This window comes from Triturus cristatus, chromosome 6 (assembly GCF_964204655.1).
Source record: "Triturus cristatus chromosome 6, aTriCri1.1, whole genome shotgun sequence".
NCBI classification, from domain to species: domain Eukaryota; kingdom Metazoa; phylum Chordata; class Amphibia; order Caudata; family Salamandridae; genus Triturus; species Triturus cristatus.
In genome coordinates, this window is record NC_140589.1 from 809,548,733 (window position 1) to 809,564,891 (window position 16,159).

A 16,159-nucleotide genomic window follows, 5' to 3' on the forward strand; every position below is an offset into this window, starting at 1 on the left:
AGTGACTTGTGGAAAGGTGCTTCTGGTCGTCAGATCAGGTAAGACCTTTTTAAAGGTTTTCTATAGGATTTTGGAGGTAAGAGGGATTTAGGGACTACTAGTAAATAGTAGTTATAGTCTTTCTTTCTAGTTTTTGAAAAGTTTATTTGTAGTTGTTATTATTTTGTTTACTAATGTTCTGTGTTAGGCCTAGTTAAAGTCATCATTATTTTATATACTGCTATGTTATGTGTTTTGTAAATCTTTATTGTAATGTTTATGTTACATTTGAAGACAGGTTTTTTTGGGTGGGTGTTGTATGATTTTTTACATGGTTTTACGGATTGGAAGTTATCATATGGATGTGTGAAGTTGTGCTTTTTTAAAATAATGAAATCATTTTGGTTTCTAGTAAACAAATATTTTTAATTTTTACATCCTTTGATTTTTCAGGTTTCCAGAAGTGTTTCTTTTTTTAACACTTTTTCAGGTTTTCCAAGGTACCTCAGGACTTTAGATTGCTTTGTTGAATTTAAAATGGACCAGTTATATTTTTGCAACTTTTTGAGGGATATTTTTGAGTTATTTTTCCCATTTTCGGGGGATAATATTTTTGATCACATGGATATAAATGAAGTTCTTCAAGTTATTTGTTTGGGTGGGAAATGCTATATTGTATTATGTATGTTTATTTGATGTGATTCGTACTTGTTCAATTACATTTTATTTATTGTATTTAATCGATTCAATTTGATTGTATTTGTAATTCTGAGCTTTTTGGTTGGTGACTTTTTCGTTTTTTAACTAATTAAGGCACATCTTAATTTTATCCATCAGTCTTATTTGCTATTTTAGTTGTATATTTTTTGACTGGTGTATGAAAATATTTTGTTTGATATTTAATTAAAAATCTTAGTTATGTTGGTTTGAATTTTGGCTTAGGTTTATTGGTTACTGTATAGATAGTTGTTTATAGTAGGGTTTTAGCTATTGATTCTAAGTAGTGTTCTCCCTTGTTGTTAATAAAGAATTTAACTTTACATTGTAGCATGTTGTACATTATATTGATTTGTTTGCAAATTTTAGGTTTAACTGTTTGCCCCATTCATAGTTGTTGGTAGATTTGAGGAGGTTTGCTTCCAGGTTGGGTTCTGCCTAATGTAGATTTGAAGGCATTGTGCCATCCTTCTAGTGCGTTGTTGCTTTTGGCTTCTTGAGCCATGGTGCTTTCGTAGACATTCCACCATGGTCTATATAATTTTGGGTTGGCGTCTGTGCCCAAGAGAGGTGAAGTCGGTCAACCCAAGTGTCTTCAAATAGTCCAATAGTGGACTTAGTTTGTGTTTGTTTTGTTGGAAAAATGGACTTTCTGTAGATAACTTGTAGTGGTTAGCTACCTCAGTTACAAGTAAATAGGCTAGTGCAATAATTTCTTATAAATTTCAAATGCAAATTGGCTGGGTTACATATTTTACGCTTGGGGCCTGATTACGATGTCGGTTGGAAAGCCTCCGACCGACAGTCGATTCTCCTAGACCGTGTCGGAACCCATCCACCCGACTCGGTTGGAAACATTTCCGACCGACCGATTACGACGCTCGTGGTCGGAAGAGGAACCGTTTGGTTACGAATCGGTTCCGACCGGCATTCAGAGAATACGAGTCGCACGGAGCCGATTCATACAGCTCGATGGACAGTATTTCTGACCGACCGATTACGATGTCGGATTCCGACAGCCTTTCCAACTCGGTCTGTCCAACATGAAAAGGCTGTTGGAAACTGACTTTGGGGGCCCCTAGCAGGCCCCCCTTCATCCTGAGTCTTCCAGTTTGGGGCCGAGGGGGGACCTAAGGGACCCCCCTAAAAAACCATGCACAGTGTGGCAGGCACCATGGGGTATCCACGACCGGGTGCAAGATTTTCTGCAGACATCCATTTTCCCCATAGATGCCTGTCAGTCAAAACACAGGCTCCTTCCGAATGGTGTTCGTAAGCATCATAATTGGTCGGGAGGAACTGCCGACCGCAAGTCGGTCGGATCCGATTCTGACAAGAAGTCGGGCGGTTTAGTTTCTGACCGACATTGTAATCAGGCCCTTAGTGCAGATTGTTGGCAGTGTATCAAAATGCTTTGGCTAAGCAGGGTGCAGGGATGAACTGCACTTCCCATTTCACTATGGGAGCATGCATTACGGCCAGTTTACGGCTGTAATGCATGCTCCCATAGTAAGATATAGGAATGCAACCAAACAGTGTTCAGTCGCATCATAACGGGGTGGTTGGGACCGACGACCGGGTGTCGGTTGGTCCCATGACCGAGTCGGTTTCGGGCGGAAGGGATTCTGTCCGACATCGTAATGAGTCCCTACGTGTTTTAAGGTGGGTATAGCTGGTAGCTGTCCTGTGATGTGATCAGGGTATTTAGGGAGTATATCTTTTAATATTTCAGTTGTGGACTCTTGGAAACTAGTTCTTGCCTCCCTTAAATCTTGTAGTACATGCTTTACTTCAATGTGGGTGACATTTGGAGGGTGGTTGTGCTCTTTTACATTAATAATAACATCATCTTTTGTTGTCGCCCTCCGATAGCAAGCATTAGAGTAATATTTAGTACATTTCCAATTGATAATTTCCTTGCTTGTACTTTCTTGGCAGTAGGTGTAGCTGAAGTGAGAGAGTAATTGGCTTCCTTATTGTGATGTGATGTATCTTGCTCTTTATGTCAAGATGTCTGAAAATAGAGTAATAATACAAATAATTAAATGTTAAAAAGTTTATATCACTTGTATTATTGACATATAAAGTTGTGGAACATGTTTCTTATTTTATATTTATATATGTTTTCTTGCTGATAATTGCAGTATTTTTTTCTGGTTTTCTATTTGGGGTGTTGTAATGTGATTGGGTGGCTTCTTATCTGTAGGGGGGAAAGTTGCTTTAGTTTTATTATATATGAATGCTGGTTGGTAGCTGTTGGGGGCTGAGGAAGTTTAATGTTATTTTTACCGTTTTAGGGTGAGTTGGCATTTAGAAATATTATTCATATACTTTCTTTTTGTGTACCTTTTTCAAAGTATGTGATTGCTATAGTTTTCAGTTGATTAATAGTTTGTCATTGTTGTAGTAATGTATCGGTAGTGTCTACAGTTTAAGCAATAAAAGAAGTAGAGTGTTTTGTTAATTATTTATTATTTTATGTTTTTAATTGATTAATTTATACGTTAGTTTGCATAAATATTTTGTTTACTTTAGAAGGTAGTTGTATGTATTCTTATACCTCAGTTTTCAGATTGTCTAAGGCAAATCTGGCAGAGTATTGTCGTCTTGCAACTTTCGTAGTTTTGGATGTAGTAAGTAAGCACATTTTGTTTGCCTTTTATATTGTTAGATTTATTGTTAATGTAATTATATCCATTAATTTTCTATACGGTTTGTTTTTATTGGTTAGTGTTCTTTCAGTCTGAATTTTTGGTCAGTTATTGCCTTTTATGGTGAACGCTAATGAATGTTTATTTTATAATGTTGAATACATTTTCTTTTTTTGTGTTATTTTGGATGTATTTATGTATATATTTACAGTTATTTTTATTTAATGTTTATATGTTAGCATGTGTAAATATATATTTAAGAAAATATTTTGATGTATTGAAATCTATCATTTTATGGGGGATGTTTTAAGTTTATTTTAGCGATATGGAATTGTCATAACATTGTGAGAATATTGATATCTATATTTTTTGTTAAAACATAAAATGTCTGTTATATTAATGTTTAGTATGGAAATGTCCTTATTTGATGTATGTAGGGCCTTATTACAAATTTCGTGGTCCATGGACAACCGTACCCGCGGTCATGGTCCGATCGGCGGTCCAAATACCGTATTACGAGATGGGAGTATTGCCTTTTCAAAGACCGTGGCTGAACCTCCGACACTGCCAGCACACCGCTGACTGCCAGGGTCGAGGTCTGGGGAAAACAACTGCCATAGGGCGGTACAGAGAGCTACACCGCGTCTATATTACGAGTTGGCTTTCTGAAGAGCTGACTGCAGTGGTCCAACCGTCAGCTTCAGGTCGGCAGAAAAGAAGGTTTTCTGTTATTTCCAACAGCAGTCGATGTGGATCCCTTTCTCCAGGTCCCCCCTTCACAGCAGCATCTTAACCCCGTGGGATATAAACCTGTCGGTGGGGATCTGCAGGTAAGTCCTTTTTGTACCATATACTCATCGCCAGGACTGGCCACATATGGGTCAGACTCCGGCAATGGTTAGGTGGTATTTATCCACATGTATCATGCATATGTGTGAAATCGACGCATATGCAGTCGAAATACTCACACATGCATCGATACATGTGGAAAAGTACTCACCACTGCCGCAAGACCTCCACAGCCACACTGCAGACACAGTTGTCAACTTATAATACGGTGGTTGGAAGACCGCCTGCACTGCGGTCTTCAAGAGGACGTGGCCACGGTCTTTGGGCGGTCAGACCGCAAAACTCGTAATAAGGCCCTTAATGTAGTTGATATTGGGTATTGCTGTAGTTTTGACAATTTATATGTTGACTTTAAGGCAACAATATTTGTGATATTTTGGTTACCGATATTTGCTTTTTCTCAGTTAAGTATAGGACGGTGATATTTTTGTAACCAATATTTATTATTCGATATTGTGAATTGATTTAGTTGCTATTGATCTAATGTCATTGATCTCTTCTAATGGAAGAACTTCCTATTATGTGAAAGTGTTCACCAAACAGGCAACAGCAACAGAAAGAAAATACAACTTTGGCCTGATCCAAGATGCAATTTAAAACATCTCAAGCCAGTGGCAGAAGGGGGCTCACCCAAGCAAGCCAATGATTTGAAATAAGTTGCCCCAAAAACCATTCTCAGTATATTGAACACAAGAGGATGGCTTTGACAGACCTAAAAAGTAAATTAGTTCCAAACCTCAGCGCTTCATTGGTAAAATAATAAATACCGGTGCCTAAAGATTTTCAAGAAGTCCGGGGTTATCGAATACCATAGGTTGGTGGTCTCAACCGGCTCTACGTGATTTGAAATCTACTTGAGATATAAAACACAGCTGAAGAAGGAACAATTGACATCCATGTTGGTTCATGCATGGACAGGCCATAAAGGACAGGAGCGGAATGAGTAAGCAGGTAGGCTCATGGTGGCAGCCTGCCACTCTTCACACCATTCTGCAGTGCATAGGATTTACTGCCATGTGTCCTGGTTGGCTTTCGGAGCCCAACCTCTTATGGTGGGGCAATCAGCCCTTAAACTGAAGGTCTTTGTGACACACAGCATTTCCCAGCATTATTATTGTACTTTGTGTCAAATATATCACTGTTGTATCACTAGTGCCTTAATGTAAAAGCCTGACAAACTCTTAGAAGCATTTTGCCTCATACTGTCTCTCATACTGACTCTTTCACATTGCCACAATAGCTCCAACACATAAACCTCTTACCCAAAATTAGGAGTCCTGTCTTTAAATTCCCTTAGTTTTATTGCTGTAGCCGATCCTGCCATTGCTGCTCCTGAAACGAACACATGGATCACTATTTTAAATGAGAATAAACTAATTGCACATTATTTTTGGAGTGGGTAAGGATTATGCCTTACACTTTATTTTTAAATACAATGTTTAGCATTATTGTCTGTACCCTGCACAAAGCCATTTGACATTGTGTTATTTGCAGGTATTTGCATTGTGCTACATTTGAGTATTGTATTTATATATAATTTGCAATTACAGTTGTATAACTTCTTAATGCTGGGAAATAAAAGCTGTTACTACTATCCTAGTAATTTTTTGCAACTTCAGAATGATTAAAGACTGAATTGATCTCATCTAACTACACACCATGTGGTCACATATAAATCTCTGCAGTACGTTCATTAAACTACTGAGCTATTTTTCCATATTTAAAAACTGCACCCCCACACATAAGTTACATATGAAAACATCACAGTTCATTGTGGTGCGGTCATCTTCACAACTCCTCAAAATGTCTTCATATTTAGCACACACATACAGCTTCTATAGCAACGCTACAATTTAAAACTGCAACAAGTATAGGGAATATATATCACAAATGTTATTTAATGCCCACCACCTAAAGAACCACACTTTCCAACCATTGAGCCACCAAATTCAGATTCACCAAAATGCCAGGAATACCGAAAGTATATATGTATCCGAAAGAGGTTCTCCCATAAGACATTACTCCTGATTTATTAAATATATTATGAAAAATCAAACTCACTCGCCTCTCCTGTGCTGGACTTTCACAATCTATGTCTAAAAAATGTATGGAAGGGACACTGAGTATTTTACAACTGGGAATCCACTCCACTCCACTCTATGCTATTCCACTCTATGCCAATTGACTCTAAGCCACTCCAATCCACTCCATACCACTTCACTCTCTGCTATTCAACTCTACGCCGCTTTACTCAATGCCTCTCGACTGTAACACACTTTACAATGTGCCACTCCACTCTACTCGACTCCACTCTCCTCTGCGACACACCACTCCCCTCTATGACACGCCCCTCTACCTCCCTTCATTGTACGCCACAACACTGTACACGCCACTCAACTCTAAGCCAATCCACTCTACTCCACTCCACTTTATACTCTATCCCACAACATTGTACACCACTGCCCTCTACGTTACTCCACTCTGCGCCATGACACTGTATGCTGCGATAATGTACACTACAACACTCTGCGACACTCCACTCTGCATCATTCCATTTCACTTCATGCCACTCCACTCTATCGTATGCGATTTTACCTAACACTACTCCACGCCCTTGCACTCAACTCTACGCCACTCCACTCTGCACCACTTTGCCACTGCACTTCTAACCACTTCACTCTACATTAATCCCCTCTACGCCACTCAACGCACTTCACTCTATGCCCCTCCACTATAACACACTGTATGAAATGTCACTGTATGACATGACACTCCACTCTAGTGTATGCCATGCCACTCCACTCTAGTCTGCGACATGCCACTCCACTCTACCCCACTCCACTCTACTCTACTATACCACACTCTACGGCACACTACTGTACGACACTCCACTCTACACAGAATTCAACTATTTACATTTGACGTAACTCACCCCCCACAGGCTCAACGTGATAATGCAAATACAATCCCAACACTGCCCCAGATGTGCCTTAGAGGACGCTGATCTTTCCTTTTTGTGGGAGAGAGTGGCGGCACACTTAGAGAGAACCCTTGGTAGACGAGATATCTGCATGGCGTGCCTACTGGATTTGTTCACATGTCGATAGAAGCGGAAAATAAGGGATAGGTTTGCGTATCTTGCACTAGGCGTTGTCTGGAAAGACATTTCACACCCCGAGGTCCCATTGCATAGTAGATGACAGGCAGAGGTGAACACTTGGGCATCTGTGGAGGGAGCGGCCCTTCAACTAGAGGAGGCCAGAGACACCCCTTTCGGACAGGTGGACAGAGATGCTGACAACCTTTGAGATGCCGTAAAAACGAGGTGCCATGTCACCCCCTTGGAACCTTAATGGGCACATGTGTCCGGGTTAGCTAGACAACGTGCTCACAGACACCCAGGAAGGAGCTGGAGACACTCTGACCCACCCCCAATACTGTGACCCAGATAACACATGCCACACGAGAAAAGAAAAAAGGAGGCCCTCAACGTGAAATGCTCCATCTACACAGGATAGGACCATTGTGTTGTTTTCCACAAGTTTACACATGTAATAGACTTCAACATCATGCGCTCACCGATGAACATTGGAAGACAGTGAATTCACTTGCTAACTCATTGCTTATCTGTGACTGATTTGCTTTTGCTTTAAACTGAAAATGTACGAATGGGTGACAGATAAGCATGAACTGTGTAATCAACATGTGAATGGAGCTGTGTTTGTTTGTACTTGTTATTGGAGAAATTAATAAAAACACTTGGTAATAAGAAAGTAGTGTTTGCTACTATTGATTCCCTAAGAATTCCTTCGGGGAACCCCCTACAAATCAGGCTGTAAATAGGCATTAAGTTCTACCAAGATTTGACTAATGGTTCTGGCCCCCCATACTTGCCTTAATCTAATGCACACAACCACCACTAACATTTATGAACTTCAAACTTGTGTGTGTTCTTTTCATATAATTATTGAAACTTCTATTTGTGTATTTTCTTTATGGTGGCTGTTTACACTAATTGTGTAACAGGCTTTTGAATCTTAAGTGTAAGCAACTTTGCATGGAGTTACTTTGCTTGCGATGGAGCTCAATGTAAATGAGTTCTGCTGCCTAGGAGCCACCAGTGCTTTCCCTATTACTGAATGAGAGCTGTGACCCCAGCCATGGTTAAAGAGTGCAGTTTTCAAAGTCTATTAAAAATAGTCGAAGAACTGCAGTCTCCACCGGGCGACAGTGGTGGAGGGCAATGGGTTCCACAGACCCTGCTGGTGCTCCAAAGTGATTGAGTATATTTAGTGACTGTACCTCTACCTTTAGGAGCCCTCTGGCCCCCAAAGGTAACAGGGATATGTCAGATCAGTATAAACTCTTAGGGGCCCATTCAAGTTGACCAAAGCGGGTGTAGGAGAGTAGGATCTGCTTCTTATGGTTACTCTCACTTTTTGCTGATGTTTCACTGTTTTTTGACTTTAGTCTGGCTGGGGCCCTGCTAAACAGGACCCCAGCCTATCTGCTTCCTCTCTAAATTGATTCCCTGTACCTTAGGTACACTCCAAATTGGATTCTGGGGTGCCCTTATAAGTCCCTAGTATATGGTATACTATGTCCCCAGGGCATAGGTACCCCAGAGGCCTACCAGGGGCTGCAGTATGTATTATGCCACCCCTGGGAAGCCCTCCAAAATGACACCACAGGTCTGATACTGCAGCTTGGGTAAGGTGGTGCATGCACCCCTTACTGAGATATAGGTTCACTATATCACTGCACACATAAACCTATCAGTCACCCCTATGGCAGGCCTTATCAATCCTGAAGTCAGGGTGCATGGTTTTATGTGAGAGGGTGCCCATGCATGAGCAGAGCCCCTCTGCAGCCTTCGGAATATATTTTCCTGGGATGTCTGTGATGCAGCCTGACCATATACTCTTAAGTGCATTATAACCTCGCGGTAAATGCTAACTTTGGGATGGCTGCACAGAAACATGTTGTGTTTGGTGTCAAACACCTTGGAATCATACCCCCACACCAGTAACTGGTGTGGGAGTATGATCCCACCCTTCTAGAGGGAGAGATATGACAGCACCGGTATACCCGGTACCAGCTAACAGAGCCCTGGCATCACAAAATGGATGCTGCCAGCCCCAGACACAAGTCTGGCCTCCTGCTGCTGACTGAAACTCCGGCAGGGGAGGCCTGGACAATAAGTTTCCTGTCACAGGGAGGTGTTATCACCTCCCAGGCAGGTTTTAGTGGATTAGGGCTGGATGGGTGCACTCCAAGAGTGCTTTGAAGTTCAGCACTGGGGGCCCATTTGGTGTCCCTGTGCATAGTCCAGTTCAAACCAGTTGCAGGGGCTACCAGCCCCTGCTCTGGTGTGAAACTGGACAAAGGAAATGGGTGTAGCCACCCCTCTTTCCTGACCCTCCCATAGGTGGGTCCCCAGAGGATGTCCAACCCCTTCCTTGGGGATAAGAAAGGAAGCCCTGGCTTCAGGACTTTAGATTACACCTGGACGAAACTCTGATACAGAAATCCTGGAACTTCGACTATCTACACAACTAGATGACTGAAGAATCTCCCTTGGAGTAAAGGAGTTACTCCCCTGCAAGGCTGGAACCAAAGACACATCTGACCAGTTTGCATCTCCGAAGCTCCCGCCAGACTCCGAAGTATTTGCAACACAAGAGGTGGGTTTCCAGACTTCCCAGAGGCTGACCCGAGTCACCAGCAAAGCTGAGACCCGTAGCCCTTGTGGGTACCGTGGAACTGGAACCACTGGACACGTGCACATTTGCAAGTGCATTAGCTTCTCAACATCCCTTGAGGCTTTGCATTGGGTTACTTGTAGCCCAGACCCCAAGCACCTTTTCCACCAAAGATTGCTGGCTTGCACTCCATGAGTGTTCCGTGAGCCAGCACTTTGTGTTTTTGCTCGAGGTACGTTTGCGATCCCTGGTCCATTGACTAGTGGGTCCCTGTGAAGGAAACTTTAACATTAATTGGGCTTACCTGGTTGCTCCAGACGTGCCCTGACTCTCCTTCGGTTGGGGAGTCCCCAGGACCTTGCTGGTCCGCACCGAAGCATCTTTCCTCTTCCTGCGTCAGTTGCTGTTGCCAAGGCTTGTTGTATCCAATCTGGGCACTGATGCTGCAGCACTCGACATCCTTTATGGGACAGCTCGAATCCAGCTCCTGGTTGTCATCAACGCCTCCTGGTTATCGTGGCTGAAGAGTCAAGCTTCTCCTCCTCGCACGTGAAGCACCCGACATCGGTGGGCATTTGACTATCGTGCCCCTGGTCACTGGCTAGTGACCCAGACTCTGTCCCCTCTGCTTTCAGGTTCTTCACATCTTCGAACCAGGCTTGGATCTCGTCGGACACTTCTCCTCTTCCCAGCAGCAGCACTTTGCAGAATCTCGCCATTGGAAACGACGACGCGACCCAACACCATTTGACACCTATGCAACCGGCTCCCCTGGGTGAAGTAACACGAGTACTCCAGTGCTCCCATAGGTGTTGGCCCTAGAATCATCTAAGTCCAAAAGGGTTTGTTCCCAGTCCACCTCTAAGTGTTCTTAAACTTTAAAATTCCAACCGCGGCTTTCCCCATAGAAGCTAACAGAGCTCGCGGCTGTGTTCTCACATTGCACACGTCGCCCATGGGTCCCCTGTGTCACTACCTTGGGTGGTTCCTTGGGGTCCCAGTGATTCTACCGGATCTAGGTATTGTGTCTAGTCAAGTCGTGGTTCTTACACCACTTTCTTAATATATGGTTTAGTTCGCCCTGGGGCCTATCGTATATTGTGCTAATTTACTGTGATATATTAAGTGTAACATATGTGCTTTGACCTCTAGCCTCACAAAGAGATTAGTAGGGTGTGTTTAGTAATAAATACATATATTTTATATATATACCTGGTGTGGTTCTCCTTTCATTTGGTCATTCAAGAAATTATAGACTGGTAAAACAATCTGCTTTACATTCCTCCAAGACTTAGCCTGAAGGCTGCTCTCCATAGCTACCACTAGTATAGCTTTCAAATAAGGTTGTCTTTAACCTATCACCTGTAAGGGGTTGTTTGAACTGGTGCAAGGTGCCCACTATAACTAGTGGACAGCATATACCAGGCCAACTTCTCACAGCGGGGGACTACCGCTCAGCACACATGCAAGTGGCCCAGTGTTCCTACATCTAGGATTAGCATGTGCAGTAAAGCCGGTCCCAGTTTTGCCAGGTGTATATCGGCCCACAGTAAAACAACTGGCAAAATGAAGTAGTGGTTCCAGGCATTGGCACAAACCAACCCCCCTCCCGACCCCCGGCGACACCATGAGAGAAACAGGCAACACAAGGACCTGCTCCCAGACATCCTCATGACCGCTGCCCACCTTTGTTCCACATCTCTCCGCAGCTCCTGCTCAGAGTTACCCCTGCCCATAGCAGGGGCTAAATCTGATTCGGTTAGTCCTAGAAATTAGGGCTAACCACCCAAAAAATGACCTTGTATCCCTGGGTCTGCATAATTATTTCTCATCCCAGGGGGCAAAAACTTGAGATGGACAGAGTGAGCTCCAGTGATACCAGACATAATCTGTAATTCCAGTTTTCACAGTGGGACTTTTTCAACAATAAGCTGACCTGACTGGGCAGAGTTGACCCCTCTGAATCTGACAGAATATGTAGGGTGTGGCTGTGAGCATCCCTTTTGACATTAGAATATCAAACCCTATTTGACATGTCAGCTGGGGTTTTTCATATACATTTGCAGCGCACTTCAAAGAGTCCTCCTCTGTCACAGGCAAACTTTAGCTGACCCTTGGATAAGGCCCTCTTTTATCCCCCAACCAGGCATTCTACAATCACACCGGGTCTCTTTTTGACATTAGTGTCAAATCCTGCTGCAGTGTCAAACCTGCTTGACAGGTCGGCTGCAGTTTCACATATGACATGTGGGTGCACTTCGAAGGGCAAGGAAAGAATACTGCAACAATTCTTGTGGATCCAATGTCTAGTTGCTGGAAACTTAGCTTTGTTCAGCCAGATGTCTGTCTCTGAGCTCTTGGGGGTACAAGGACAGCCTCAAGCTGGATTATGGTGTTGGAGGTGGGAAGACTCTAGGATTACTATAGTGCACTTCCCACACTCACTCTCCAAACCCCAGAGCCCAACTTTAGTGTGGCCTAAGACTTTGAACATTTTGAAAAAGCCCAAAGTGGGTAGGGTTAGTTTGGGGAACCTTTACCCCATTATTTTTGATGTACCCATGGGTCATTCCCACCAGCTAGCCTGTGCCAGGCCTAAATATTGAACCCCCAGGCACCCACTTCAAAACACTCCTGGACCTGTAGCAGATCAGGTGGAGGACTGAATCAGCTGTCTGAGACCTGAGAACAGCCTAGAAGACTGGACCTGCTCTGCCTCTGGTACCCAGGACAAAGAAGTGGATTCCAAGTGTCACAAGGCTGACCTCCTCTTAAAGCTATGGGGGACACAACCAACTACAAGAGGCCTTTTCCTGCAACAGCCCAACTGGACCTAGACTGGACCCTCCTCTTGACCTATGCTCACCACCCTGTGAGTCTCTAAGTGCCTTCCCTGAGGTCCTAGCAGTCTTTACAGTTGTACTTCCTTGGTGGATAGAGCTTAATAAACTAAAGTCAGAAGGTAAAAAGTTTGAAAAGGAGGAATCTGGTTAGCGTATGCGAACCGTGCTCCATTTCAGTCATTGTGAAAGTGCACCTAGATTCTGTTGTACTCTGACCATTGACTATCAGTGGCACTTTGTGCTTCTTGGAATTATTTGTACTTAACATTTTTAAAAATCATATCTCCGGTTTCCTTTTTGGAATTTTTTTGTCAGTTCAGTGTCGTTTTGTTTATTAAATGTTATTCTATTTTTCTAATTAATTTATTGTTTTGTATTTTGACATTATTACTAATTTAGTACTGAATTAATATTTTACACATGGCCTCTAAGTTAAGCCTCTCTACTCTGTGCCACCGCTGCTAAGGGGTTGAGCTCAGGTTAATTTAGTGACCGTAAGAGTTCACTCTGACAAAGATTGTGATTATTGCTTGAGGTGGGCACTTACCCTCCTTAACTAATAACCCTATTTTTTATAGCCAGTCCATCCAAGTGATGGAAAATCATGGAAAATGCATCGAGGCAGTGACTGAAGATGGCTACCCAAAGCTCATTATCTCTCTCAAGGCTGCTTATTGTACTTTTGTGATGAATTGACGGTGCAAGGTGCTTCACAGGGCTGAAGCTGTCTGGAGCCAGGAATACAAACGGTTATCTCCCTCATTTGACTCAGAGATGAACCACCTGCCGATGCACAGTATTACACAGCTTCAATAGTGCACTCTCTGTGGCGGTAACACGCCCTATCACCCGTCGGGTGTTTGCCATAGATTTTGTCAGGGTGAGTGGTAAACACGGCAGGGCCTCTCCTTCCAAAAATCCTTTATTTTCTGCACAACGTCTCAAGTCAAAGTGAGGGCTGTCGTTGCTCTTCTGAGTTTAGAAAACCATAAAACCAATCGTCTCTTTTGTATTGTGTCTGCAAAAATGGAAATCAATGAGCAGTTGTAAAGAAAATAGTTGCAAAGGGGTAATACAAAACTCTACTCCGGCCCCTTTAAGTTGGAGTGTGGAGACCATGAGGGTGCCTCCACCTGCAGAGTAACTGCCAACACTTGGCAGTCAATGCAGGTATTCCACAATAAACAAAAACATGGATTTAAACCGGCCCCACGTCCAGAGGAGGGCCTGTAGCCAGTCCAGGCCTTGCAGACAACCGTATTATGCATGACCCAGAACATCTTAGGGGGCAGATTTACAAGCCCCTTGCGCCACTTTTGCGTCACTTTAACACGGGAAACGTGACGCAAAAGTGGCGCAAGGGGCTTGTAAATCTGCCCCCTAGTGTCTTTGGCTGAAATACGATGACCTTTGACATACAGCCAGCTGACAGCCCCACAGTGAGCTGTAGGCCGAGCGCCTCAGTGGTGAATACATCCAACTGCTACAAAGATCGGCTGCCCACTCAGAGAATTACAATCCATATCACTGCCCAATCCGCTTCCTCCCCCAGGAGCCAGTCACTGTGTCTCCTTTAACAGGTCGGGACATTCGTGCAAGCAGAAACCCTGTCTTTCAGTAGCGCTTTTCTGTTTGCACGCGATTTACAAGCGATAGGTCAGTTATGGTCTATAAAAGACACCTATTTACACAAACCATAACAAAACTCAAAAACTTACCCGAGCACCTCTTTGTTAGCTGAGGCGAAATACGTCTGCCTCAGTTCGTTTCAGCGTGTAACTGGATAGGTGGCCTTTGTTGGAGGAGCCGCAGTGACGCAGCATTCACTATGGGGACAGGGAATACAGGCTTTGTTCTTCAAGCTCCATTCAGGTTTGACAGTGAGTATTAACTCTAAACTCGGGGTTGACAGCTGGAGGGCAAACCATCTCTACGCCCTTGAGGAGATAATATATCTATTGAACTCATCCATTGTTAGTTAAAGCAGTTGCTGTGAACGAAGACACTGTAAGTGCGATAAGGGGGTGGTTATCAATTCCATTTTATATTATAATTGCCACAGGCAGAGATCTATTTTGTCTTGAAAGCTAACAGCCTAGTCTTTATACTTGTCCTAATAAAAATAGCATCTCTACAAGACCATATGTTGTTTTTCTGCTCTTTTGAAAATAACAAAATACTTTTTTTGTTGCTGCTCATACAACATCCCCATATCTTTCCTATTTCTATCGTGTTTCTGATATGAACTATTTGTTTTATCTATTATTGTACCCAAATAAAAAGAAACACGTTGTCTAGATAAAAATGTCAACAGTGCTAAACACGAATTCCTTATATATTAAATTGTATGCATATTTCTATGCTTCTTGACATAGACATGGACACTCCCTACAGCACATGCTTTTATAACTAAGGCAACGCTGAAAAACATTTAGAGGCAATCTGACTTTTTCTTGCCCGAGGCCTTTTAAACTCAGCATCTTTCACACTTGGTTGAGATAAACATTTTACTTAGAATACAATAGTGGGTTTTAACCAGAGGCGAAGACAGTCCATTTTGAAAACTCCTGTAAAATTCACACATGCTGCCATCTGTTATCTATATTTGTCTAGCGTGGGAAGCTTCCCACAATTTTCTATTAACGCCCATACAGCTCTTTGCAATCTTAAAAGAGTGAATTCTGCTCCGGCAAGATTATGTTAATTAATCTCTTCTTTGATGGTTCCCAAACTTGGGGCATGGTGTACAAACCTGTTTGCACCATAAACACTGCGATGCACAAAATTGGTGTTTTTGCGACCTCAAAATAGGTTTTCTATGTACTAATCCCATTTTAGGAGTCTAAACTTTTTTTTTTTTTTTAAATAAAACTTTTTTATAGAGGTTTTCCCAGACAAACAAGAAAATAACACACCTAAATCGTGATAGAATCACCTCATCTCATAAGAGTATCGAATATCAAAAACAGTTCAGCAACATATGCATATGGACAGTTTGAGCCCCACAATTCACAGCTAAAATGGCAGAGGTGAGCATCCTTCCTTCTACCCACGTGACAACGCATCCCTGACGATTCTCCCTCCCAACGCATTCCATCTTGTTGGGTCTCGCGAGAGGAGAGGGATGCCCCTCTCTCTAGTCGTTCCAGGCAATCCAGGGGCCATATTAGCAAGAAACTGCGAAAAATATCGCAGAGCGCGCTTAGCGCGAAAATTTCCATCGCCACCTATCGCTGGACTATATCGCCACGCTAACGCTGTATTAGCAACAATTAGCGCTATGGTAATATATATTCCAGCGATAGCGGGAGGGTAGGGCCAACATCGCGACAAAACCAGCGATGTTGCATGGGGAAGGAGGAAAACCTTGCCGATACGACCCTGTGGCCGTATCAGCATAATCCACCCCCCCCCCCAT

At 43.0% G+C, this 16,159-nt stretch overlaps 1 protein-coding gene across 2 annotated transcripts in view; it reads right to left on the reverse strand.

Annotated features, from left to right (window-relative positions):
- Positions 1-14,558, reverse strand: part of SPMIP3 (sperm microtubule inner protein 3) — a 56,178-nt gene extending 41,620 nt beyond the window's left edge. Inside the window, exons 1-2 of one of the 2 annotated variants that reach the window (XM_085609267.1) lie at positions 14,460-14,558; positions 5,459-5,528 (exon numbers count right to left, since the gene is read on the reverse strand). In XM_085609267.1, coding sequence (XP_085465393.1) covers positions 5,459-5,520 — 62 coding nt within the window. In that variant the 5' untranslated portion in view covers positions 5,521-5,528; positions 14,460-14,558. Of the gene's footprint in view, positions 1-5,458; positions 5,529-14,459 lie in introns of those variants that run through there. The other variant, XM_085609266.1, reaches the window with a different exon arrangement.
- Positions 14,559-16,159: the final 1,601 nt, after the last annotated feature.